This window comes from Lagopus leucura, unplaced genomic scaffold (genome assembly GCF_019238085.1).
Source record: "Lagopus leucura isolate 7727_CA_CO unplaced genomic scaffold, USGS_WTPT01 Super-Scaffold_100002, whole genome shotgun sequence".
NCBI lineage: Eukaryota > Metazoa > Chordata > Aves > Galliformes > Phasianidae > Lagopus > Lagopus leucura.
Genome location: NW_024962263.1, coordinates 53,284,186 through 53,311,911, shown reverse-complemented (window position 1 = coordinate 53,311,911; position 27,726 = coordinate 53,284,186). Strand labels below are relative to the sequence as shown.

Sequence of the window (27,726 nt, the reverse complement as noted above, 5' to 3'; positions counted from 1 at the left end):
TGCCCACAAATCTCTATAACATCCCACAAATTGTATGTTTACAAATTACTTACTTTTGTGAAATCAATTGAAATCAACAAGAACTGTAAATCACTACCTGCGGTCTGGTATATCTTGTGATATGCACCTAGGGACCAATTTGCTTATTTAAACATTCTCAGAATGAAACCAGCAGAGAAGGTTCACTCCTGCTCATTCAAAAGCTGCTGCTTAAGTGATAGCCTTACTGACTACAAAGGAAGAATATTATAATCCATGTCAAACTACACAGAGAACTTAAAAATCAATTTAGTAGTTTAAAGAAACAATTTATCATCTCAGAATTAAGAGGGTTATCAGGTACATGATTCTTAGATTTTTATTTTTTTTTCCAGTAGATAAAGATTGAAGTACTTTGATTTGAATTTCTTTTCCTGTAACTTGAAGTGGCAACTTCTTATGATTCTGGTTGCCAAAGAAGATTAAAGAGAGGTGTAATGGATCCTCTTCACTGCTCCAGTCAGATCCAGTGATGTCCATTATCCAGAGACCAGATGACTGCATGATGACTTTAGGCAGTTTAGGATGAGAAATCAATCTTCTACCTTTAAAAATGATCAAAGAGAAAGAGGAAAGACGGCAGTATGACAGACTGGCATAGTATAACAAGACCACAGCCTTTACAATACACAAAGCAAGCTCTATTTGCAGGTTACGTTGTATCTATGGCAACAGTTCACTAAGAATAACACATCAATACTTTTTATTATTTTTTTTGCCAATAATTTAACAGCTAAATGTTCCTTCTGTGTTTAAATTTTAGTTTCACAGGTATTTTCTTAATAGAATGTTCTTTTTCTTGTCATGTTTGGAAGAAATTACTAAGAGAGTATCCAGTCACCTTTTAGAGGTCTAATCAACTGTTCTTAAAAAAAAAAAAAAAAAAAAAAAAAAAATCAATGTTACTAAAACCACTTTATCATTCAGAAGCCCCAAACACACCTGTAGCCTGTAGACATCTAATATAAAATTAATAACAATGAACTTCACATGACACTATCTCATATTTAGCTATATTATGTGGTATAATAGTGTGAGACTGACATATAGTAAACATGCAAAAATATTTGCCAGATCCTCAGTAAAACAATATGACCTTCTCCTTCTCTTTTTCTCCATTAATTGTCACTACCTTTCATTTCCATTTGGATCTGAACAACTTGTGGTGTAGTAGGCTTGGAATGAGTACATATAAACAAAGCACAGCAGAACTGTATTTCTCTTCACAGTGGAATAATACCACAGGTGAGTTAATATACAGATTGACTAAAGTAACTTTTCTCTGGATTTCAAATTAGATCCTTACCAACTTGAAAAGTAGTGCATAAGACTTAAGCTATTTATCCCCACAAGGCATACTTTTCAAACTCTTTACCTGCTTTAAATCTTTTGCTGTAATGTGATAAATTTTAATTTAGATGGTGAGAGTTTTATACACAACGTATTTACAGGATGGAATTTTATTAACTTTGACATCACCAGATGTTGTATTGTTATAATAACCAAATCAAACTGAAAATTCACATTTTCAATTTAAAAATCACTTTAGAGACCTGCAACCAAATTCAAAATATGCAGAGAGCCAGGCCAGATTACAGAAGAGCTTACCAACTGTAAATATCTCACAAACAGTCTCACATAATCCCAGATGAGTATCAAGCCAGTTCCAGCACGGAAAGACCCACTCATTGTCTGAGTCTTGTGATTCCCTGACTGTTATCATCTTGAGGTACATTCCAGCCCCATATCCTTGCCCATCATGTCCTATGATCACTTTTTGCAAATGACTCAGAGAAACAGCTTCCACCAAAAAGGAATCCACCTGCAAAGAAAATTGAAATAATACGACATCTTGGACCTCAATGTGCTTGAACTCAGGGGAAAACAACCTGGATTCAGCAGAGGTTATATACTTGTCTTTTTTATATGGGGGGGTTATTTTGGTAACATTTAACATAACATCTCCCCTCTGAATCTAAGCACACATTAATTATATCTAACCTTAAATCCCACATTCATGATTAACGATATATTGTAACTTCATTCGATCTTTGGAAAATACGTATTTTATGAATCATTTTACATTTAAAATACATATACATCAGCATTCTGGCAGGTTAAAAGTTATGACAATTTTGGTTATAATCAAATTATTTTCAGGGCACTTCCAGTATCAAAAGTATAACATAAATTTAGACTTTAAGGATCATTTAGAGTTTACTTATGTTAACAGGCCAAAAGAAAATGTAAACTAAACATTTTGTTGTCTTTTTGTTTTTCTTACAAAATGAAAATTTCTGCAACAGAAAACTGAATGATTAAGCAAGACAACATGGAGAGAGTTGAGTGAAAGACCATAAACAGGAACTGAAGCAGAATGGAGTAAGAGTAAGAAAAAGAGCATCAGGGGATGAAAAAAAAAAAAGATAAATGTGAAACAAAACAGGTTTTCTGTACACAGTCCAGCCTAGGGTCAGGTGGACTTGATTGCAGCTTCTAATGGTCAGCAAGGTTATGAATAACAGGAGTTTAAACAACATCTAGAATTATAATTAATACCATTATCCCAATAAAACATTGACTTAATAGCAGGAACTTACTAAACCAGATGTAAGGACAATTAAAAAGAAGATAACTGCAAATTGATCTCTAATAAAATGTAGTACTTTCAAAAGTCCTCTATGTTGCTTGTGCTACGTTTAAAATAGAAATATTGGAGAAGTAGCTTTTCTGTTACTAACATTAAAATTACCTTTGCATGACAAAAATACCAATTTTCTTTTTAACAATAGTCAGGATTTGACAACCAGATTGTAAGTGGAAATCATTAAATTTTTTAATTAATACATTTTAGGAAATAAATCAGAGAATGAAGGTGAAGTAAAATAACTTTTGTAGAGTGCTATTTCAGTACATAGCCATAGCCCTGATATGTTGCAAAAAATTATTTTTAGAAATTCTCTCAGTTTATACTGAATCCAGTTTTTCCTCACCCTATCAAATCATTCCACAGAAATCTAAGACTCTCTAGAAGCAATATTGTTTTGTGCGTTCCCTTCTTTTCTCTTGTCCAAAGTCATTGAGTAAACTTAATTTAGTGTTTAACTTGGGGTTGAGGTTACAGAAAGCACTGAACTTGTAAGTCTCACAGCAATTTCCTTAACTATTTTTCTATCCATAATTTTTAATTCTATGCTACTCATGCTGTCTTAAATTTGGAATAGAAGAACTACATAGTGTGATCACAGTTTGTCCTCAGGAATCTGCTTTGTGTTTGCTCATACAGCACTGGAAATGTGCTTGTCCAGAAAAGAAATAACACTGACATCAGTCTGCTGTAAATAGTTGGACAATAAATTCTATTTCCGTCTGATGGCCTTTTACAAAGGAGTGACAGCATTTGCGGATGACACCAGGCGGAGTGGTGCAGTTGATACAATAAGAAAAGGATGCTATCAGGAGGGACTAGGACAAGCTTAAGAAGTGTGTCCACGTGAACATATTGAGGTTCAACAAGTCCAAGGTGTTGCATCCAGGTCAGGGCAATCCCAGATATGTGTACAGACTGGGAGAAGAACTCATTGAAAATAGCCCTGCAAAGAGGAATTTTGAAGTCTTGTCAGATGAAAAGCTCAAGATGAACCTGCAGTGTTCGGTTACAGACCAGAAGGCCAACTACATCCTGAGCTGATCCAAAAAGGGAGGGGGGGTTGGCAGCAGGGAGAGCACGGTGATTATCTCCTTCTGGTCAGCCCCTGTGAGGCCTCACACTGAAACCAGCTCTGCGGTCCCCAGCACAAGAAAGACATTGAATTGATGTAGCAGATGATCAAAGGCTTGAAGCACCTCTTCTATGAAGAAAGGCTGAAGGAACTGGGCTTGTTCAGCCTGGAGAAGAGAAGGCTCCAGGAAGACCTCACTGCAGTCTTCCATATTTAAAGGGAGATTATAAACAGGAAGGAGGCTAACTTGAGCAGGCATTAAGGGATGCAGTGTAGTCAGTTGTAGGTCCTGCACATGTAAGACAGCATTTGTGCCATTACCTTATTCCTTTGGAATTTCCTTTCTGTTGTTAAAGGTGTATGAAGATTCCTTACACCTGTGTCACCTCTTTTGCCATAAAGGGTGATATAAACGTTTGCAAAGGTTTCTGCTCCCCAGCGGTCACCAGTATGTACAGAGACAACATATTTATGGACTGTACAAAGAAAAGAAAAAAAAGTACAAATGAAACACTTCATTTAAAAAAGTGTTCTTAAAGAAAAAATCAGTACATATTGTTTTGTAAGACTACTGTTTTCACTTCTGGAACTGCCAAAAAATCTGCTATACAGTGATTAAAATGGGTTACTCTTTGTGAATGTGATCTCTTCAAGCAAAGTGTAATGAAGTCTTTCCATTACTTCCTTACAAATCCAGTGAAATTGGATTCAGGCAACTCAGACTTACTAAAATCCAGACAAATTCTATCTAAATCTATTTTACCACTCAAGTCCTGAAAAATAAGTCATCTGAGGTTTTTTTTACCGTTAAAAACTACATAATCTTTGCAGTAGTTAATAATCATCACAGGTCAAAGAATAAACTGCTATGTAAAGTTTATTCAAATTAGGCAGAAGAAACTGATGTAGCATAACCTCTTGATGCATGGTATGAGATATAAGCATAAAAATGTATCAAATTCACATATTAATGCAAGGTGCATGACAGCAACAGCAAAACGTTTTGCCTCTGTAGTGCTCCTGTATAAACACATTTTCTTCTTTCAATTGATACAGCTAGAATGGATTTTCTTCTGAGAAATATCACTGAGTTGCAGATATATTCATACTTCAACAAAGAGAATAACCAAAAATTTTCAAATGTCATTTTTAACATACTGTCCTCCCGAACTAACATTCAACTAACTTAATGCCATGGTTTCTTTTAAGGTTGTGAAAAGGTTTGAGATATTCAAGAACCAGAATTTCTGGAACTTCAGTTTTGAAAAGCAGTCATGTTTCATATTACTTTCATCTCGTGTAACTTCCAACTTTTCTGAACAAATGCAGTGCTTCTGCAGGCCTTCACACTCCAAGAGCACTTACGAATATTCTCTGAAACTCTCAGCATGTCAGAAAAAACGCCTTAGGGAAAAACAATACAAAACTTTTTTGTACAATACAATTGTTTCCATTAGTAACTGAAATTATAAACCACGTAATCCAACAGCAAATCTACAATGGATCATTTCCATAGCTGTGAACATGTGCTTTAACTTTTAAAAGTATAATTATTTTCTTCAGTTTTGTACACAGAATCGTGCAGAAGGTTTAGCAACTGTGAAGTCCAATCTACCACTTAACTGGAAAATTAAATTTCTTAAATGGTCAACATTTTTGCAGGGTATGTATGAAGACTATTAGGATTGACCCACTGAAGGTATCAAATGCTCAACATATGTTATATTCTATATGTGACATTTATTTATTTTCAAGAGGTTAGCAGTGTTCATATCTGCTCAGTGTTTTCACCTGGTAAAGTTTTCTGGTCCTCTCTGACTACAGGGAATTCTTTCACCAGCTCCTTGTCTTCTCTGCTAAGAGACAGCCAGCAGTTGCAGTCAAAGTTCAACTCTTGTTTTGTATGTAGCTCTTCTAAGTGGAAAGACTTCAAGTGCCAACCCTCAAAGCCTGGCACGTCATCACAGCTGACCCGAATCTTATACACATCTCCCACATCTCCAGTCTCAACCTGCAAAAAACATCAAGAGGAAGAGCATGTTGTCAGGACCGCTTCACTCACAGCAATTTTCTCAGCAGTGTGGAATCCTTTAACTTAATATTAACCCATGGAGAAACTGTGTTAGAGGGTAGGATGAGAGCAATAAGGGAATCCCTCCTTCTCTTCTCCGTGGATGAGACTGCCTCCTTTATTTTATTCTATTTCCATTTCAGTAATGTATAATACTTAAACACTATGGTGAGTTGAGATTAAAATTAATATCATTCAAGCTTATAAAGCAAATGTAACATGTTAGGATATGACCCTACTGGATAAGGAGAGTGTTAACTTACAATTAAAGTTTCTAATATCAGAAGTCATATTAGATATTAAAATTAATAATAATTACCACAAGCTGAGATCATTTTAACTGAATCCTCACTTACAAAATGATTGCATTTAAAACAAGAAATTATTTTATAACCACTTCTGAGGAAAAGAGGGATATTTCTGCATAAACTTAAATCATGGAGAAATAAACCTGTAGAACATCACAGCCATTGCTCCTATACAACCTGTGGGAAAACCAATATCTGGTTGCAGACTCTGGGCTTCTGTGAGATCTGTTTAAACCATCCAAAATAGCACTATGGGGATTGGGATTTGCAAAGTGCATTGAATGATCTAATGATTTGCGTGACATTAGCAGCTGTACAGTAAGACTTTCTAGCCCCAGGAAGTAGAGTGCTGCAGCCTTTCACCAGGCAACTGCAAGAAAGACATGATAGGAAATGAATTTCAAGTAAAACAAAAGACAGAACTATTCTAAAAAAGACATTTATTTATTTATTTTAAAGGGATCAGAACTAAAATTGTAGCCTTTTTCTTCCTTTCTACTGCATTTTATTCTCCCAGACCAGTTACAATCTAAGCTTTGGTGACTGTTACCAGGAGGTAAGTTCTTTATGCATTCGGTAGAATTTACGCATCACAGGAGAATTAGAGTTAGCCTTATGCAACCATGCTATGGAACCACAAGCCCACTGATCCCTAATACACAGCATGGAGCTCTTAACAGCTTAATTAATTCTGCTACTCAGCATAGCTCTGCTCCTGACAGTTCATCACTGCTGACCCACCTTTCTTAAAGCTAGTTCATCTGACTTTGCTCACTGGAGACAGACAAGCAGTGAAATATTAGTTACATTATTCTTATTAGGGAAGAACAGTTAAAAGGCATGGTTTTGTCTTTTTCGGAGAGCATTGGCCACCCTCATTAATAAATGTTATGAATAGAAAAAACAGTAAAACGGCAGTGTATGTAGAGGAACACCTAATTAAAAAGAAATAGCAACCTGCCAAAATCATTTTACAGAAGCTTGAACTGTTTATGAAGTAGAACTTAAGAAATGTTGAAAACTTGAAAACTTAAAAGGTCCCTTCCAATCTCAATTTATTAAGGCAAGCACCATAAGATTTTACTATGTCACCCCAGAAAGTGAAGATTTGAGGCACTGTTCTGTAAGGACCAGCAGCACAACTCTGTGGTGGTCCAGCATCCCCAGTGCTGCAGGGAATCTCGCAGCTCTCAAACTCCACAGCATGTACAATAGCCACCACAGCAGTAATTTTGCATCAAAAAGGGCACCAGATTTGTCCTCTCTCAGAGCCTGGCTTGCCCTGTTTGCCTGTATGCTGTCATGCATATTTAAGAATTTAAGGACATTGCTGATATGTACTGCTGATATGTGAAGAATTATGCATAGTGGATTTACCACATCTTTACATCCTGACTTGATCTCCATCATTGCTCCAGAAACAGGGAAATATGTGGACTGAATACTTTATCGAGAGTTTTTCAATCATGCTATGCATGCTGCAGATGATATCATTAGCTATGGAATGGTAAGTGGTCTAATTCTTCTTAAAATATGCATTCATCTCTTATTAAACCTAATGGGTACTATCTAGGATTATCAAGATGACAGTGCACAGCTTCTTCACCCATCTAAACTGTAGTCTCTTCACAGGCAACAAAATTATTGCTTCTGGTCTTTCAGAATCAGACTGATTTGTAAAATGATTGTCTGCAGATTTTCTTTCTTGCAGATGGATTTCATGACTATCATACAGCTACTCTAAATGCCACACAGCACTCCATGTGTTTGAAGCAGAAAGCACTAGCAGTCATAATGTCCATGATCATCTGTTGAGACAAAAAGCATCAAATATTTTCAATTGAACTTATTAGGTATTCCTCCTCTTTTCACATTTATTTGTTAGGGATTTTTTTTCCGTGGCTCTGGCTACACTATCCTTTCTGTTTTGCTCCATCATTTTCAGATCATTATTATTATATCATAATAATCATGGTCCTTTTCTGAGCAATTTAATACGGTCAGTTTCCCTTTGGAATATGATATACTATCTTTGATCCCATAATTGGCTTTTCCTTCCATCAATGCCTATTACTTGATGCAAAATGACCTTCAATGCAGAGACAGAAAGAGAATCCATCACAAAGTATATCTCAATGAATTTCCTCTTTGTGAGTTGGCCAAATGTTTGCAAGAGAACATTAACCTCATTTTTATTCATGATTAAAATTTCCTAATTAATTTATCCACATTTATTCCTTCTGGACAGTTTTACGCAGTACTCCCTACTTGAAATCTGAGCTGAGTTGAATGTGATTTGTCATATACTAAATAGCAGTGTTTTTCCATTGCACTTTTGAAGGAGAATAGTTCTTACAATCATGACGATGCCTTTGGAAAGCCACTGGGGATTTAAAGCTCTCAGAGAAAGTTAACTGATGAAAATGATTATAAAATTTCACAATATTTTAAAACTTTTCCTTTTTGAATCAAACAAGGCTTGTCCAAAGTCATAATTCCTACAGTAATTAAGGTTACATATAATTTATTGTTTGGGTGCACACTTAAATTAAATTCTTTATTGCTTCTCTATAAAAAAAAAAAAAAAAAAAAAAAAAAAAACCAATAATAATAACAATTAAAAAAAAAAAAAGAAAAAAAGAGAAGAAAAAGAAAAATCTGTGCAAAAATGATTCTAGTTATAAAGTATGTTGTCAATGCACCCTAAATTCAGCTGAACAGTTTTCTGTCAGAAACTCCAGAAGTCCTGCTACTGGTTGTCTAGAGCATCATCTCACACTGTGGAGAAAACACAACACATTGCATTATGTAATCTAAATTTTTCTGTCATCCTCATACTCATTAAACGAAAACACTTTCCGCATTCATTGTGTGTTTATGAACAGTCCTCCTTGCAGAGCTTTCTGCTTACTGCACTGTCACTCATCCCATACCACATGTGCAAGTGCTTTGGAGAATTACTGAATAGTTTTAAGGATCCAAATCCCGTGATCTGTCAGTCAGTGTAACTTTGCATTTTACGATTACCTGCATAACGGAAGGTGCAGAGTACAGCAGCACTCTCCAAAGGCATGCTCTGACGAGCTTGCTCTGTAAGCAACCAAGAACCATGCTGAGTACTGGGGGAAATATATATATACATACTTCACAGATTTTTTCATTCCATTAGAGATCAATAACTGATTTCTGTCAACACTGAAATACCAAAAAAAAGTAAAAATCTGGGTTTGTACTGTCAATTTACTTACATTTTGCCAATTATTTTTTGATACATTTGTTCATTGCAGCTGGCAAGGTGCCTTGCCACGCTATGTGTCTTCAGTGCCAGAACATCCAAACAATTCAATAACATAGACAAACTCACATATTTTCTCAATTAATTTATTATAACTACTTTGTTCTATTTAAATTTATTCTTATTTAAGCAGATCACCCATGCTACTGCTGCTACCTGAAGTCACCAAAACTCAACATCTGCACTTACTACCATGCTGCTATTTTATCTCTTTTAACAAATTATTCTTTGCTCCTGCTACATGCAATTAAACTACACCTGTACACTCACAGGAGTTGGGATGAAAAATTTTGGATCAAATAATCATTCTGAATACTATACACATCTGTGCATATATTTGTATGAGAGCACCTGGAAAATCAGGAATTTACATGCCTTCCTGTCCTCTGTGCACAGTAAATGAATCTCTGAGATCAAAATTATGTCTATTGTTTCAAAACAAGCATAAGATGCTTATAGCTCATAAACTGTTGTTGTTCTTACTGCACTGAGGACACTTCTCTAAGACCAGGTTCCTGGGGAGGTTGAAAAGTCCTTTTACTGCTGCTTGTTGGAAAAACAGCTTGTCCTCTTGGAGATATTATGCTCATGCCTCCTGCCTGCTGTTACAGTGGGAGAACACAAGCAAAGTTTCTGAAAGCCTTAGTAAGAACAAAGGAAAAGAGAGGAAAAAGAAACTGGATTTATTAGCTGAAAAACATGGAGAAAATATTTATGAAGACATCTGAATACCTGGATACATCAGACCTGCTACTTTGACTTCCTTAGAATGCCACAAAAACTGGAAAACACTATAAGCAACGTGAAAAGAAGAAATTTTCACGTCCAATGAACGACGCCCAAACACTTTCATACAAAGCAACAAAATCAGGGCATAAATAGCTAAGGGAAATGCACGGACACAAACCCAAAGCCAATCCAAAGTATGATGAATCATTTAGAAAGAAATTAGATTGGAATTCCAGCATGGTAGATATGGTGTTATGGTACCAAAAATAGAAGAGTAGCAGGGACAATCAGAACAGTCACATAACAATACTGGTTTCTCCTGGCACGGCACTCAGCCAATGAAATTAGGCAATCTTAACAAGCACTACAATCCTTTTGGGAAATTACTGACAAGTTGAATGCAGCAGAGATCTGCTTTATGCAGTGATGCTTTCCAAAACTCAGCCAGCTGGTGGGGTACCTCCATAGACAGAATGCTTCTATTGACCTTCAATCTGCACCAATAGCTTGTGAAGCTTCTTTTGTTGTTTGGTGAATTTCTTGCTTTCTGATAAGCAATAGCTTTCTTGTTTTCAACAAGTGCTATTTATCTTTTCATTTACTCTCTGCAAAATTTCTAAATTGCTTTAGCTTGTTATTTAAATTCAAAAAAATCAGCTTGAATCTGCTCATTCTGAGGAAGACTTCACAACATTTTCTAAACATAGCTTTGTCATTGTTTTCAGAATGTTTATTGCAGCCATTGAAAAGCATTTCTGAGCTTTATAAAACTGCCATGAATTGCAAGCTAGTTCTCTCATCTGGCTAACTAGAAGCTGTACTTCAAGCCAACAAACAGAATTTGCAATGATATAGCCTAGCAAGCCAGGACATAATCTGAACATTAAAAAGATGCCTCAGATGAATGCTCTCAAAGCAGCAGGATGTATGTGAGGTATACAGGTAGTCAGGACTGTGCTGAGGTTGATTTTAACAGTGAACATATATATATACTGTTGCCTTAGGGTTCATTGCTCTTTGGTACCCTATGATTATTCAGGAAAACTCACTGCCTGGTGGCTTGAAAGACAAAGGCATTTGGGAGGAGATTGGAGACTGTTTTATGAAGACTGAAATGAAGGAAAGAAAAAGCTACTTATGTCCTCTGGGAATAACATATAATCCTTCTTTCTCAAATAATTGCATATTGGTTTTGTATAAGCTGGAACTCAGGATTCTTTAGAGAATTAAAAACAAAGCAACACACAAGATGAACTGGTGAATGCTATAAATTACATGAAAGGACCATTTATCTCTCTGATAAATACTGAAAATTCAAAGAGAATACTGCACCTGCCTGTTGTCAAACAGGTCCAGAAGCATAAGATGACCAAATATGTAAAGTCACATAATTCCATCTTTAGCAATAAATATGTTACACATAGCAACCAAGCTAGCATTCCATAAATATAGATCTTTGGATATATATATTTGGATATATTCCTGGCGAGGAATGTAATTATAAATATAGTACTGTAGTAATAGTACTGTAGAAAGTTGTTCTGCATAAATATATTACGACTTACAATGAATTCATCAGTTGCTCTGGGTAGAAAACATACATGTCCTGGGTCTTGTGGTGAAAGCAGTAGCTCATTGCTTTTGCCCTTCGAGCCATAAATCACAAGGGTCCTTTTGCAGTTTTGTGGCTCTGGGGAATCTCCATCTGTTTTCACCTGCACTCTCCACTGTTGTGCTAAACAACATAGAAACGGCAAATTTTTAGTATCAGTGGAAGAGAGAAATGAAAGCCTTTGTTATTATTACAACAAAGAATTTAAAGATAGCCATTATAAAAACAGACAGGCACGCCTTCTCTTGAAGATAATTGTAAGTTAAATAAGACTTTACAAAAAAAGCCAACAGTAAAAATGGATATGCAAGCAGAAAGAAATCCAAAGAAAGAAAGGAAATAAATCTTTGGGTAGGTTTTTGCATTCCTTATTACAAATTCATTGTTTAAATTGCAGTAATTCATTTATCAAGTTTGGGTACTTAGTTTTCATATGAAATTTTATGTGATTTATTTGCAAGAACTGCTGGCTAAACACAGCCACTCAAATAGTGAAAATTAAACCACTTTCATAACCTACTTGATCATGTTCAGTATTCTCATATCAGGTCAGATCAGATCATTCATTAGGGCTGAACTCAAAATCTGGGGAATTCTGAAGTGTTTTCACTGACATCAATTCATGGATGAGGCTTTCAGACGTTCTTTTTGATAGATTACATTAATAGCAATGTTTGAAAGTCTAGAATGCAGCTCAGAAGCTATAGAAAACTACTGTTTACCTGGTTGATTGATTCTGCATGGTAAAAGGAACTTAACAGAGGAAGGAAAGCAAAACTCCATGTTTAGATTGTGGCTAATACTGTGATAAGATAATTTCTCAATGAGATAAGAGAGAAGTACTTCATGACTATGCGTAAACCTACATTGCAATGTGCTGACAAAATAACTCATAGAATAGGTCTGAAATAAATTGTATGTATGTGATTCTCTCTCTTAAAGCATTATGTGTTTGGTTTTCTTCATACCTTTTGTTTTTCTGCACCTGTCTGGAGGTGACGACTGAATAAAAACTTTATCTGGCTCTTTTGACTTAGGATTTTTTCCTTGATTTTTATTTTGTCTTCTTTAGCTAAGGCTGCTTTCCAACTCGCTATAGAAGCTTTTTTCTCATTTCGTGTGACTGCTTCCTCCCCCTCCTGAGCTCAGCTACAAAACAGCAGGCAAATACACATCTCACAGTCAGTCTGGTGAGTAAAACAGTAGCTGAAAGGGTCCTTCTATCTGAACTCTTTTTTTTGAGGTCAATTCCAAGAATGAGTCAGATATAGTATTATAGAAGACACAGACTTTGCCTAATGAGGAACGTTTGTTGTTTGATATATATGCCAGCTTTGAATTTTATCTCTTTGTGCCAGGTTGGCATGTGGTACCCTTCAGGGTGTCACACTTGGTGAAGTCAAGCACCGTTTGAGCTTCTGCTGTTCCTGAGCACTCTCTGTTTATGAACAGATCCAATTTTTACAAAGACTCCCAACATAGCCCTGAACATCACATCCACTCATGTCTCATTTTGAAGGATTTCCCTGGAACATGGCAGAAGGGAAATTAAGATAATTTTGCATTAATGTGTTTTTCAAGAGAACCTTCTCCTTTCTTTTCTCTTCTGCTTTAGGAGAAAGCAAGCCCTAAGTGAAGAGAAAACAAAGACACGTACCTCTTCCTGCTCTAAGAGGCAGCATGCACAGAGAAGGTATTTCAGGCAAGGTGATTTATTGTAAATAATATCCATGATTGTGTTCTTAATTATTATTTCAGAAGTAAGGCTAAGATATCAGCTGGAAGTCTTCCAGGAGATAAATCAGTAGTTAACAGATTTAAAGCCTCTTAGCATCTGTGACTGCTTGTACTCCTACATTTGCTTTGAGTGCTTCTACAGCTTGGTAACAGAGCTAACCCAGACTGACTACATTTTCTCTGTTCAGAAAATTCATTTAACCTGCTCAGACCAGAGTAAGAAAAAAGTATTCTATATATTATATTCTCTTAGATGGAGACTGATAAGAATGGGTACACCAGACAGGAGGCTGATTACAAACACATTAACTGGGTTCAATGATTTCTATATCTCTTTCCAGGAAATACCAAACTCTTCAGTAACTTCTGAAAATAAGATATCTGAGCATGTCACACAAAAAAGATAACTTTCCCCTGATACCACTGAACAGCATTAGCTTCCTCTCAAATTGATTAGTTCTTCATTGTATTATTTTACTTTCAGCTTATGTGCAAATCCATAGCCCTTTTTTGTTGAGATACCAATATGAAATTAGTAAAATGAATAGTGGATTGGAAAGAAACTTCAATGAAAGAAAATCCAAATTTTTCTTTATTGAAATAATATGGGCAAAGATCTCAATTTATATTATACAGATGTATCCAAAGATACATCAGAAGCATTTGTTGACTTTAAAAAGTTAAATGGAATCAATCATAATAATATCTTCCCATAAATTCTTTTAACCACTAGTTTGCATCCCGTAAAATTCTTTCAATAAAATTGTGAAAACCAAACCTGTAGTGACTTCTGCACACAAACTGGGCAAGATAAAATATACACACAACATTTATTACACAATTCAGAAAATTGGACAAATAAGGTTATTTCTACTTTTGAAATATTGAAAATTTATGTATTGTTGGAGGATTACTACCATTGTTCTTAGGGCATGTTACTGCCCTAAGTTCTTCTGTACTCAAGTGAAGCAGGACAAATCTGCCTGTAATTTAGGAATTCTCTGTTTATTCTTACTCCATTAGCATCAACCTGAAAGGTAGGGAATAACTTCAAAACAAAGGAACTCGTGGGAATTATTTTCTGTTTTCTTATGAGTTTTCTGAGTGCCTTAATACCAACAACATTTCCCAACATAAAAAAATCTAACCTAGAAGTATTTGTTAACTGCACTGTGTTCAATGATGCTGAATTGTTTGTTGCATTTTAGATCACAATATCACAGAGCACTGTGCAAACCACACTACAGGAACTCAGCACATTTTAATTGTTTGCAGGATAGACAACATTGAGATATAACATGTTTGTAGTTCTGCTTTGAAAGAATTTTTTTACTAGTCTCATAATGATTTATTTTGACTTATACTTCATAATCTACCTATTTTGAAGCAGAAAAGAGAAAATATAAGAAGGCAGCAGCAAAATTTCCCCACAGTGCAGGAAACTTCTAGAGAGTGATGAAAAGATTCATTATCTCTCAAAGTAATTTCGTTTGAGAGCTGAAAGCAGCTATCTATCTTCTTTACCAATGTGATCACTTCTTTTTTCTCTTGCCTCAAACATACATGAGGAAGTCACCAGAGGATGAATGAATCTTTTCCGCTGCCTGATTTGTCTTGCTAATTCTACATATGTACAAATGTTGCTTTTTGATATGTGCTTTCTGTATCTTATCTCCACCAACAGCATTCACAGGGATCTGGAATAAATGCTTCATTAAAGCTGGCATAATGGGAGCCTAGGTGAAAAAGAACTGCTCAGCAGTGACAACTTTCAAACTCTCTTCCTTGACTAGGTAGTTATTAGCTTATTAGCCTTCTTCAAAGAGAATGAGATTTCTGACCTTCAGAGTGACTTACAAAATAAAGATTTTATAACCTTTGCTTTAGACCTGACCTAGCATATTGATCATTTATTCTGGGAATCACCAAACAACACTGGATTGTGCCAATCAATTTTTTCTAACTTTGCTTGAAACCCACTTGCAGAGGGCAGGTTAGCTTACATACTGTATCATGACAGAAACGCATAAAACATTTAGCTTCTGAGCATTAACACTGCTACTTGCCTCCTATTAAGGAAATATATTTTATATGGAATGTTTACGCTTCCACTGTGAGTGGGACTGCTTATCACTGCTACATTCTCTGCAAAATGAGGTCATCAGTGCTCCAGATGCTTGAATCTGATGCATTTGCTTTCTCTTCCAAGTCTGTACATCTCCAGAATTTTCTCAAATCAGTACTAGCACCATACATGCAGAACTGAATACAAGACAGCTCTTCAAATCTCTCATGTTTTTTATCATCCTAAAACCCTCATTCTTTCCACTCGCAATACCTATGGTATCACCATTAGGAAAAAAACAATTTAAAAGTAAACTCTACTGAGATCCGCCTTGCTCATCATCTCTTTGACGTAACACACAAATAGAACAATCTTTCATTTATCTCAGTTCCTCACTGAAATGATCTCCAAGGTAAAGAAAAATGACTAAAAAGAAACTCAAGTTATGCTGATGCGTACCTAATTAGCAGAAGACCCTCTAAAAATGCTCTTCTTCTTTTCATCTTCATTGCTCAGAACCTTTGATTTCATTCTAATAAACCAGCACACATCCTCTAGGTCCTCCTGGACATCTTAACAGTGAGACATTTCCCAAACTAATTAAGAATAACCTCCTTATAATCAATATTGTGTATTACTGTTACTAACATGCACAAACTCTCAGCATCTTTTCATGTCTGCCTTTTTCAAAAAGCAAAGATCTGCTGGAAAAAACTTAAATTCATACTAAAATATAGCCTATTTTATGAACATAAGGTGAAATAAATATTACGGCTGCATTTCAGAAATGTGTGTTGAGTGGAATGCAGAATCCAATTCCAAATTATCTTGTGACAATCAAATCTCTGTGGGAAAATCTTTATTTACCTGAGTTTATCAGTCTCCTTTTGTAAAAAAGTTATCTTGCCATGGAACAATAAAAGTTTTGGCTAAACTGTTTGACTGAATGTAAATGATTATATTTTCTCTAAAGCTGTAACTAGATGGAGAGATCAGCACTCATGCTACAGAAGGCAAGCCATTGTTTTCAGAGCTAAATGTAAACATTACTTTGTTTACTCTCATTTCTCCCATACTCAGACGCAGTTGTATAGAATATGAATTTATAGGCAAATGTTAATAAGAAAATTTGTACTCTGTTTCTTTTTTCTGGTGTGAGAGAAACGCAGATTGTATCTCATGTTCTGAACACTTGGAAGGTCTTAACACATTACAGTGATGAGACTGTTTTTGTAGGTATATCGACAGACAACTAGCTGGGTATTTTTTTTTATTAAAATCTATTAATAATCCAAGCAGATTTAGTCAACTACTTCTTTTTTCACTTAAACATTTGGAGTTTAATATTATTTATTTATGGCTACTTTAAGAGTACCTTGATGAACATTGACCTGAAAATGCTTGCACAATCACTTCACAGGACATTTTTCAACAAACTGATGCTTGCTAGAGGATCCCTATGTATGTTTTACATGACAGTGGCACTGGGATATATAAAATAACACTAAACTCTTTTCTCAAAGAAGTTCTTGTCTGATTTCAAAACAGAATAGTAGAAATGTGAAGAAAACCAAAATGGTTTATGAGTAGCATATTTTCATCAATTACTTATAGTTGCTTATTGCTGTAGATCACTGTTAGCCAATTTGTATTCTTTTTCTCTCACAGTTGATAATTTACTTACATGATGAGGCCACTTTCTCATATATTTGGTACTTACTACTGATTTGGAGTTTGAATTCAAATAGCAAAGATAATGTTGTAGAAAACAACTCTTACCATCAAAGAATGCCATCTCTGGATTGCCAGCTTCTAAAAAATTAGCAGAAAAAAATCCATGTGAGCAAGCTTAATTATCACTTTTCTTCATATGTTATGATTATATTCAAAAAGGATCTTCAATAATAAATGGGAAGTAAATAGCACTCTATTGTTATAACAAAAAAGATGATCTGTAACAAAATACTCACTTTCAGCAGTTAGCTCCTTCACAGTTTTCCCATCATCTCGATATTCACCTAACCACCTTTCATTGCATAGACAAAAAGAATGAGATTAATAACAACTATCAGTATTGATGATTATCAGCAACTATTCAGACAATTACCTTTGCTCCCTTTTCTATCAAATTATGCCTTTAAATTACCTCCTAACCCAAATTTTCTTATATGCCTTCATCAGAGTTAACATTATTTGTACTGGGAGAGCCTACTTTGCTCTCAGCAAAAAATTGGAAATTTCATGATAGTTTAATGAAGCAATATAGCACCTTGGATGAAATACACTATATGATATAATAAGTATTTTCAGGATCAGACATTCAATTGTACATTCAAGTACCACCTGCAGTGGTCAGATAGATTCATTGTACTTAAAATGATATATAAAACCAGGCCAGCAAGTTTATATAAATTCTATAGATATGCAGCAATGAATTGAATTTGTCTTTTATCTTTCCTTTTCTTTGATACAGATGAATTTAAGGAGCTGTCCTGTAAAATCTCATCCATATCTTTCAGTTGTCATTCGTATAATAACACTTTGCAGCCATTAACATCTTTTTTTTTTTTTTTTTTTAGTAAAAAAGTATGTGCTCATTATTATTTTCTATTCTATTGGGTCCATATAGATGTGGCTTTTGTTTAAACCCAAAGATCCACAATATATTTCACTTCTAGTACGTAACAAAAATATGTAATAATATGTAATGCACAAAGTCTAGACTCCACTGTATTTCAACTATGGTTGCAATAAATAGCTCAATTAACTTTTGTAAACTCTTTCCACATTCACTGCTAGGAAGGAAAAAAAAAACATTAGCATTTTCTAAAAATAGAAAGCAGATTTTTACACTTTGGCAGCACACTTACATTGCACAAACAATGGCATTCCTTTAGTTCTCTATTTAATAATCTTAATTTATTTTTTTCTAAGAGCTTAATGATTCCCTTTTGACATAGCAGTTTTATACAGCTCTGATGTGCTCATTAAGTTCCTTAAGAGAAGTCTTACAAAAGCTCCCTGACACTAAGGAAACAATTGCCTCATTTGACTCCCCTTTCAATAGCCATATTCAATGCATACCAAAAGACATACTAAGACAAGAACCTGATCATCAGAACAATACTCAACAGGAGAAAAATGGGTATTAGGTAATAATTTCTAGGAACTTTGCAAACAGAAACTGTTGCTTTGTGGTATCATTTTGTAAACAGGAGGCATTCTTAAAGAGGCATCTGTATTGAACGGCTAAAGACTTTCACAATTATAATGTACAGTTCTCAAAATAACATGGAAATCACTTCAGCGATGTAGCCTAAACTCACAAGTTCTGGAAACCATGTATACCAGAAATAGCTAGATTTAAATTATAATTCTTCACATTATTTCTATTGTATTGAATATACAAATGCAGAGGTAACACAAACAAATTCTTACTTTTGTATGCTCATCTATTTAATATCTTTTTTCTATTTTAGTCATGTGATTCAATATACTGACAGCAGCTAAGAGTTCAGGTTGCAGTTGGCTCAGGTAATAAAATATTTAGAACAGGCTCTTAAGTAATTGTTAGAACTGAAAGTCAGGCATTTTCCAATCTTGCACATGACAGTAAAATTCTAGACCTAGTTATACACAGAAATAGTGATTTATCAAATACAGAAATATTTTACTTCTTCTATAGGAGGAAAGTTAAAGGCTTTCTAAAGATTTGTGGAATGCATACAAGGTTTTAAGCAACCAAGGGAGATGCACTGACCAAAATCAATACATCTAGATCTTTTCACATAATAGTTTTCATAAAGGCAAGAACTGAAACCTCAGTTATTTTCATGTGGTCCCTGTATAATTGAAATAAAGGAAATATTAATGCACATTTTTGCTTGTTTTGGGCTTCTTTGCATTAGCGAATTCTTTGCATTCTCCTTCCCCTACCAACCCAGCAAACTTCAGCTTCACCAGCAAAATTTTGCATTCCTAGTCCTTTGAGAAACTCTAGGGCATTGCTCATATATCTAAGCTGTGTGCACATGCCTGTTCTGAAGAATTTTTCCCCAGGTTGCCAAGAGTATAATGAACTAACTCTGTTTTGCCACGAATGACATACCTGTTACAAGGAAATACAACCTCTTTCCCTTCCTTTCCTTCTTTATAGTTAATAACAATCTTGTCCAAGAACCATCCATTACCTGTGTTGAAATAACAAAAGTTTATCATCTGAAATAATGCACTTGTTTAAATAATAATATAGAAAACAAAATGGCCAAGATGATAGTTCTCATCAGAAAAACAGTTCCCATTAGGACAGAGTTCAACTAAATGAGTAAATTAACACAATGAAAGCTATATTATTCTCTGTCTATTGCAAGATCTACAATGTTGACTATTCTCCATCTTGCACTGTTGTAATTTTAAGGGGGAATGGAATTTTTTGTTTTGCTTGGAGACAAGCATTTGCATATGTCTGTGAACTGCCAACACCATTTACATCCCAGCCTACATCTTTTTATTCCTTGTGATCGGGTACAAGAACATTAGGACAAATCTGCTTATGCAGTTATGAGAGATCTGCATGACTGCTAGATTATTTGGTCCTTTGTGAAGTTATTCTACATAACAGTATTAATTAAAAGATCATTCATATCTACTGCTTCCATTTGCATGTGTTCTTACTTAGCTTCTGAAAATTATATGCCTTAGATTTTACAGTATATGTTTATTTGCATAAACTACAAAGTCAAAATATACGTAAGTCTGCATGAACATTCGATTAACAATTCTGATATAAGCAAATGTTAAAAGCAAACAGAAGGTGTTCTACTGAATATGCGGCGAGCCTCCTCAAAAAGCTTTTCAAATTTCCATTTTAAAAGTCTATATTTCAAGGGTATACTTTTGTTTATTTTAGTCTCTGTAAAGAGAAGAAAGAGCCTTATTTACAGATTTTTTTTTAATATGTAATATAATAATCATCATTGAAGTCTCTTTTTGCCATCCTGCCCAATGAAATAGAATGAAGAAATTTCTTTTGATCTTGCAACAGCAACATTTTAAATTTATATAGTATTTAAATTACAAAGCAACTAAGCACTTTATAGTCTCCCCATGTAATTTAATCACCTTCTACTCAAAACTTTCTGGGAGGTCAGAAAAGTCACTTTTACCAGCAAAGCTATGTAAGTTTTAACACACTTTTAGGTTCTATAAAATCTGTAAATACTAGTATTTTAAGTAGAGAAAAGCAAAACAGAACAGAAATTCCTAGGCTATTTTTCAAGTAATAAATACATTCATCAGCACAAGAGTAAGACTGAGGTATGACTGCTACTGGCCTACTATACTGACAGGAAAAAATGCTTAAGAACTTGATTTTACAAAAGAAATAGCATTTCCCATTAATTAATAGACAGGACATTGTTCCAGTCTTGCTTTTGTTTGCTTGCTTGTTTGTTTTCTTTTTCACAGAGCTGTATCTCTGCCAGATAGAAAAAAAAATAGGACTGGCAGGCAAAGTGTTTAAAATTTTCATTGATAAAAAGCATGTATCAGCAAACATAGTAAAACTGTGCAAGAAAATTATTAATAATCTTCTCATTATGCCAGTTTTCCCTTTCTTTTCCACATTCTATTGCACTGACTTTTGAATCTACAGTGTACATGTGTAGACATATAGTGGTTATATATATATATATATATATATATATATGTGTATGTGTGTGTGTGTGTATATTGGTTTCTCTTAAAGATCATCATTATAAATGATGCTGTGACTCCATGATTCTATGTGATCAAAGGCTCATCTCTTCTCACAGAAACACAGAAGAAGTTCATATACTGGAATACAAGTACTTATTCTGACATGGTTCCTCACAGGGCTGTTTCAGGAGAACTATCAGCCTCAGTTTCCTGATGAAAACCATGAAACCCATCCAATGAGTCAGTGGCAGAGGCACAGATGCTCAGAGCACCTTTTAGACTAGCAGGCACTTCTGCCTACAGAAGTATTGGACTTATCATGGCACTCCAAGAAAGGAGCCTATCCCATGTGCATGTGTAGGTCTCAGCAGCAGCAAATGGATTCACACAACAGGTTGCAGGGCTCCATGTAGTATCCTAAATGAAGGAGAGCACCTGTAGGTCAGGGTGTGTTATCTTGCATGCATCAAGATGGACTATCAAGATGGACTAAGAGAGTAGGTGAAGTGGCCTGGAGACCAGGGATGTGAACTGATGACCTTCTAGGAACCAGGAAGTCTGTGCCAACTGACAGTGAGACTGCTGAATGTAAGGGATTGCCCGAGAGACATGTGTGTGTCTAGGTGTGTTTCTATTTACTGGAAGGATCCGGAGTCCGCGGATCTAAAGAAATGTCTGCATGTGCTTGGGGATCTGGATCTGTACTAGCAGCTGTGTGAGCCTCAGAGTCTGACTGGCCCAGATGCCAGCAGCTGAGGAGAGTGAGGATCCAGAGTCACTACTGGGCAGACTGAGCATCTAAGACCAGTTACTAGGTACCTTATATATACAATATGTTTATATTTACAGACCACCATTCTGATCAGTTGGAGAAGGGAATGGGCTGAGGCCATTGGTCCTGTTTATGCCTGTGTGAGTGCTGAGTCTCTGTTGGCACTAATATGGCTGGCCATCAGAATATGAACTGAGTTTTGCTAATAACAGGACAGGGGTAACTGCCATGTTCATGCTGTTCTTTTAGATCACTTCCAATAACTATCCTAGTGACTGGTACAGTTCTCCTCAAAAGCTGTTTTCAAATACCCTGTTTTCACAGTGTCTACACTGATCAAAACTTACCATTGGTTTCACAAGGTATTGCATGAGTCATACCACTGTTAGCATATTGAAGCAGAACAACATTAAAGAACAACACTGCACTGTGCTAGGGTCCAAATAATGACACTGTAAAAGCTATGTTTCCAAAGGCACATAAACCAGATGATTACAAGAACATTTGCCAGCCATGAGAAGAAACCTGCAAAAAAATGACTATGACCCCTATCCTAGACCTTACAGAGGTCTCTCTCCTACCCTAAAGAAAGCATATATTTCACGATCCTGCCAGGATTGTTCCCAAATTCAGATTAAAGACCTTCTGCCCTATCATTCAAGCAGGTGATATGATTAGAACAGTGGATAGCCCCATCTCTAATGGAACACTCATTCCTCCTTCTCACTCACAAATGACAGTTTCTGTAGACGGCCACTCTTCTGACTTATTATTCTAGCTCTCATCCACTGCCTTACCCCACTTCCACTCACCTCAGGCTTATTTCAGATTAGTATGAGACGAATTCAAAAGAAACTTGTGAAATCTGTCTGTACTGAGTACAATCAACAATTTTAATTACCTAGGCATAAATGTTATCAAATAGGGAATTCAATCCATGTTCCTGTTTAGATTATTCTTCAATTAGAGAGATTTTGAAACCTGTTTGAAATCTAGATTTGTAATATTGATCCTGTGATATAGCTGTGATGCCTCTTACGGGTGAAGTGAGGGAAGAGATGGAGAATATACTATGTGTACTGGGGAACAGAGCGAAGGTAGACTCTGTCACACTGCCTTTTCAGTTATGTTCTAGGATATGTTCAGTTATATTCTAGGATACGGAACACTCAGGTACAATCATCTGTATTGCTAAAGACAGTAAAATCTAGAAAATTACAAAGATTTGAGTATCAGCTTTACACCCTACACCGTGGCCAAATGCTAAGGCTACTTCAGTAATAGTCACAAGTCTGCTCAGTGCCTTGGACAGCACAGTCACCATACTGGGCACTGCTTGAGGTCTTTTCAGAAGAGAGTGAAGGTTTTTCCTGATCTAGTATCAAACATAGCCTTGAGCAGCTTTAAAAACATTTCTGTATTTTTAAAAGGGGGAAATGATTTTAAAGGGGGAATTTAAGGGTTTTAAACTAAGACAGAGGAGATTTAGGTTAGATATTAGTTTTTCCACACAGAGGGTGGTGACGCACTGGAACAGGTTGCCCAAGGAGGTTGTGGATGCCCCATCCCTGGAGGCATTCAAGGCCAGGCTGGATGTGGCTCTGGGCAGCCTGGTCTGGTGGTTGGTGACCCTGCACACAGTAGGGGGGTTGAAACTAGATGATCTTAGAGGTCCTTTTCAACCCAGGCCACTCTGTGATTCTGTAAAAAGTGTCTCTTCATACCTATTAACCTGGAAACATTTTTGCAGTATTTACATCTCCAATACTTTTAAATACCAGCCTTCTCTTCAATGACATCATTCCAGAGATGTGCAACTGAAGGGCCTATATCAAAAAATATTCTCTATGCAAAATTCTTTTTTCTGAAAACACTACAAGATGAGTGCAATGCCAGATAATGGAGCAGGTCCACATTGACTTACACAGATTAAATTAATAACAACATCTACTCCCATTGCCCAAAGTAGCAAAGAAATAAGGCTATAGCTATTCAAATTTGATTGGTAGTGAAGCAGATGCTGAATATCTTTATTTCTATTCCATTTGGTCTTTACTCTGTCTAATGAAAGATTATTTCACTTTTGTAAGCAACATTTTCATGAACTTTTAATATGCAAATGAATGGTGTTCTGTTATAAATAAACTTGAAAATGAAGTGGATTATTTGACATTAAATCTGTTTCCTCTTTACTGACTATCACCACTGTTTTTCACCATCCCATCACTGTGATTGCTCTGCAGGAAGACTTTTTATCACTGTAAGACCTTCTGTCCCAATCTGAATGTAGGATGCAATATAAATAACATGTTACATTTAAAAAGGACTTGAAAAGAGACTGGTCTCTAGGAAGTTAAATCCTACCTGGACCAGTTCCATCATGGCTAATCAGAACTTTCTCCAAGTCTCCAAGTGAGACAGCCTTTATGAAGAAAATATCCATCTGTGGAAACATACAAGGAAAATAACAAAGGTCACAATCACAGCTATCATTTTAAGAGTATAGTCATTTATTTTTTTTCCTTTTGCAAAATAAACATGGGTTTCTTATATTGGTCTTGGCCAGATAGGACAAATGTATGAAAATTTTCCAAGGTGAAGAGCACCTTAAAAAATATTCCACAGAATAGCATTTGATTCCTTTGACGTGACACAATGATTAAATGCGAAGAATGCTTTGGTCATCTTTATAGCTCTTTCTGCCTCACGAAGAATGGAAAAACTCTTGGGAATAAGGATTTAGAGGTTGATTCTAAAATTCATAATGATGTATTCAGGAGAACAAAAATGGTATTTTTACTATTTTATGTGTATGTCTAATATAAATAATCAGCACTACATAAATTCTACTATTCAGTGCTTTTAGAAAACAATTTTTTTCCAAAATCAACAGATAAATATTATTCACATTATGTAATTCTGTATGTAGCATTGAAAAAAGAAAATCTATGAGAAAGCAGCAAGTTACTTTTATTAAAATAACTAAGAAGATGTTTACACACGTTGAAGAAACAGTTTGCAAGCCATAATTTACTCTTATTGATCAGAACTAGCACTGATTTTACTTCACCTGTCCATGTTGAAACTTTACTTTATTGTTCTTAGATCTATGGAGCTTCCTTTTGCCAGCATCTCCTCTTGTCCCAATAAGATTGATATAAACATTAAAATCTGTTTCAGCACCAAGTTTAGCACCTGTGTGAACATGGATCTCATACACAAGCACTAGAAGAAGAAAAAGCTTGAAATTATCCTTATAGTTCATACAAGATTCAAAACCTTTCTCAACAAAATTTGGCAAGAAGACCACAAGTTTGTAAATAGTAACAGCTATCCATATGTCTGTCCCCTGTAGGTTCAAGCCTCGTAATTCTTGACGCACAAAAAACCCTGAAAATACTAAACTTTGCATTTATGCTGAGTATAGGAGTCCATCCGCTCAAAGCAGTCTATCTAGTAAAAGTTCCCTTGTGCTCCATTTTCTTCTCTCGTTCTATGTTTAGTATTCATGATTTCAGGGCATAATTTGCAAAATCATTCTTGCCAAGTTATCTGGAGACTTGTTCCTTAGGCGTGCTCTCAGACAATGGTTACATTTCACTGGTACCAAGACATTGTCAACCTCCAGATTTGCGTAAAACAGAATTTTGTGATGTGTAACCTTAATATGACAAGAATAGTAAGATCATGAATCTCAGCAATTTTAGATTTTCACCTCACACACAATGGTGAACAAGAACATGAATGGATTTCCTTGTTATAAAAGGTGGACACCCCATCTGCTTTTGAAGGTTTCATCATTTATCACTAGTGGATGCTAACTCTTTTAAAGAAAGCTTTGAATTAAAAGATATTTTCAACTTTTTAATTTCTCTTGTTCTAGAAAAAAGTCTTACAGATAAACAAATATCTTCAAGGAATTAAGGCATATAACTCAGAGTTACTGTATTAATGTATTTTTCACCACAGTAATATAACTGCTTACCAAATAAGCATACTTACATTAAAAATAACTAATTGTAATAATTACATACTATTATATTTCATGCATTTTTTCCTCATTCTGACTTACAAAAACATTCCTATTTACATTGTAATGGCAATTTTTCCATGCAATGTGTCTGCTCTATTCACAGCTGGTCACTTCTGCTTCTATCTAGTAAATCATAGAGGAAATTACTGTTTCAATAATGGAAAATTTTATAGCACTTTTGAAATAAAGAAAGGCAGTGACAGTCCTAACAACACTACCTTTAAGAGGGAACTAGGTTGAAAACAGTTGAAGCTTGATACTGGAAAAAAAAATCCTACAAATATTTAAGCTGTATTACTCTTACACTACCAAATAGTAGAATCATGCATTTTCTATAAATTTTTCATTCACTGAACCCCATGGCAACTTATAAGACTTAAACATCATACCACTGAACAAGTAATTTCTGATTCCCAGCAGAATATTTAAAGTAGTAGTAAAATAATATAGCAAGCACTTAAGGGCAGAAAATACTCCCAAATGTATTCAGAATTAGGTAGGAAATGTTGATGACAGTATGATTAAGAAATTAGAAAACTTTTAATTCATATGAAATAATCCTGAACTAGAAAAGACACTATCTCCAACTCAATGCCACTATTACAGCTGTGACTTAAAGTTGCAGGAAAGTGTCCAAAGTTGCAGGAAAATTTTGTTATTTTCTACACTTCCAACCATTCACTGTAGCTGTCACATCCCTGCATTACTATATCACCAGATAGACAGAGATATGAATAATCTCCACAATACACATTTTCAGAAAACAGTCTTAAGGTTTCTCACAGAGCACATGGTGTTAAAAAAAAAAAAGGAGGTGTGGCTAGCAAGTAACAAAAAGAAATGGAGCTATTAATTTGCATAGTTAAGTTATATATTCAGATGTCATTTTATATCGTAGAGTTTTTGACTTATAAAACTACAGCATAACTCAATTTTGAAGGGGCTCACAAGGATCATTGAGTTCAAATCCTGGCTCCACACAGAATCACATAAAAACCAAACCCTATATGTGAAACTATTGCCCAAACTCTCCTGGACCTCCAGCACTCAGGGCCATGCCCACTGCATGGGCAGCCTGCTCCCCCCACCCTCTGGTGCAGACCCTTTCCCTAACCTCCAGCTGCCCTCCCCTGACGCAGCTCCACGCCGTTCCCTCAGGCCCTGTCACTGTCACACAGAGCAGAGCTCAGAGCTGCCTCTCTGCTCCCCGTGAGGAGCTGCAGCCACCATCAGGCATCCCCTCAGCTCCTCTGCTCTGGGCTGAGCAAACCCAGGGACCTCAGACGCTTCTCATACAGCTCAACCTCTAGACTCTTCCTCATGTACACAGCCCTCCTCTGGTGACTCTTAAATAGCTTTATGTCCTTCTTATGTCGAGGTGCCCAAAACTACACACAGTGCTCAAGGTGATGCCAAGTACTCATAACACTTTATCATTACTTTTGCTATATTCATACTGCACATAGTTCAATAACAGGAGGATACTTGACGATTAAGACATTATTCAAAGGACAGAGAACAATGGGTGACAATATGCAATGAAAGGAAACATTCTAGAAAGCAAAGAGTCACACTGATCATGAACGGGACAAAGTCTTTTCAGGGGGTGGGGAAGGTGAGAGATCACATTTCCAAAAAAACCCCCT

At 35.7% G+C, this 27,726-nt stretch overlaps 1 protein-coding gene across 1 annotated transcript in view; it reads right to left on the bottom strand.

Moving 5' to 3' along the window:
* The window catches only part of RP1 (RP1 axonemal microtubule associated), a 218,102-nt gene that overhangs the window by 59,547 nt on the left and 130,829 nt on the right, over window positions 1-27,726 (bottom strand). The window contains exons 30-39 of the mRNA XM_042869486.1: window positions 25,118-25,272; window positions 24,412-24,490; window positions 19,687-19,768; window positions 17,549-17,604; window positions 17,358-17,390; window positions 11,730-11,899; window positions 5,553-5,772; window positions 4,083-4,237; window positions 1,648-1,861; window positions 394-584 (exon numbers count right to left, since the gene is read on the bottom strand). Of these exons, the coding sequence (XP_042725420.1) occupies window positions 394-584; window positions 1,648-1,861; window positions 4,083-4,237; window positions 5,553-5,772; window positions 11,730-11,899; window positions 17,358-17,390; window positions 17,549-17,604; window positions 19,687-19,768; window positions 24,412-24,490; window positions 25,118-25,272 (1,355 nt within the window). The remainder of the gene's footprint in view (window positions 1-393; window positions 585-1,647; window positions 1,862-4,082; window positions 4,238-5,552; window positions 5,773-11,729; window positions 11,900-17,357; window positions 17,391-17,548; window positions 17,605-19,686; window positions 19,769-24,411; window positions 24,491-25,117; window positions 25,273-27,726) is intronic.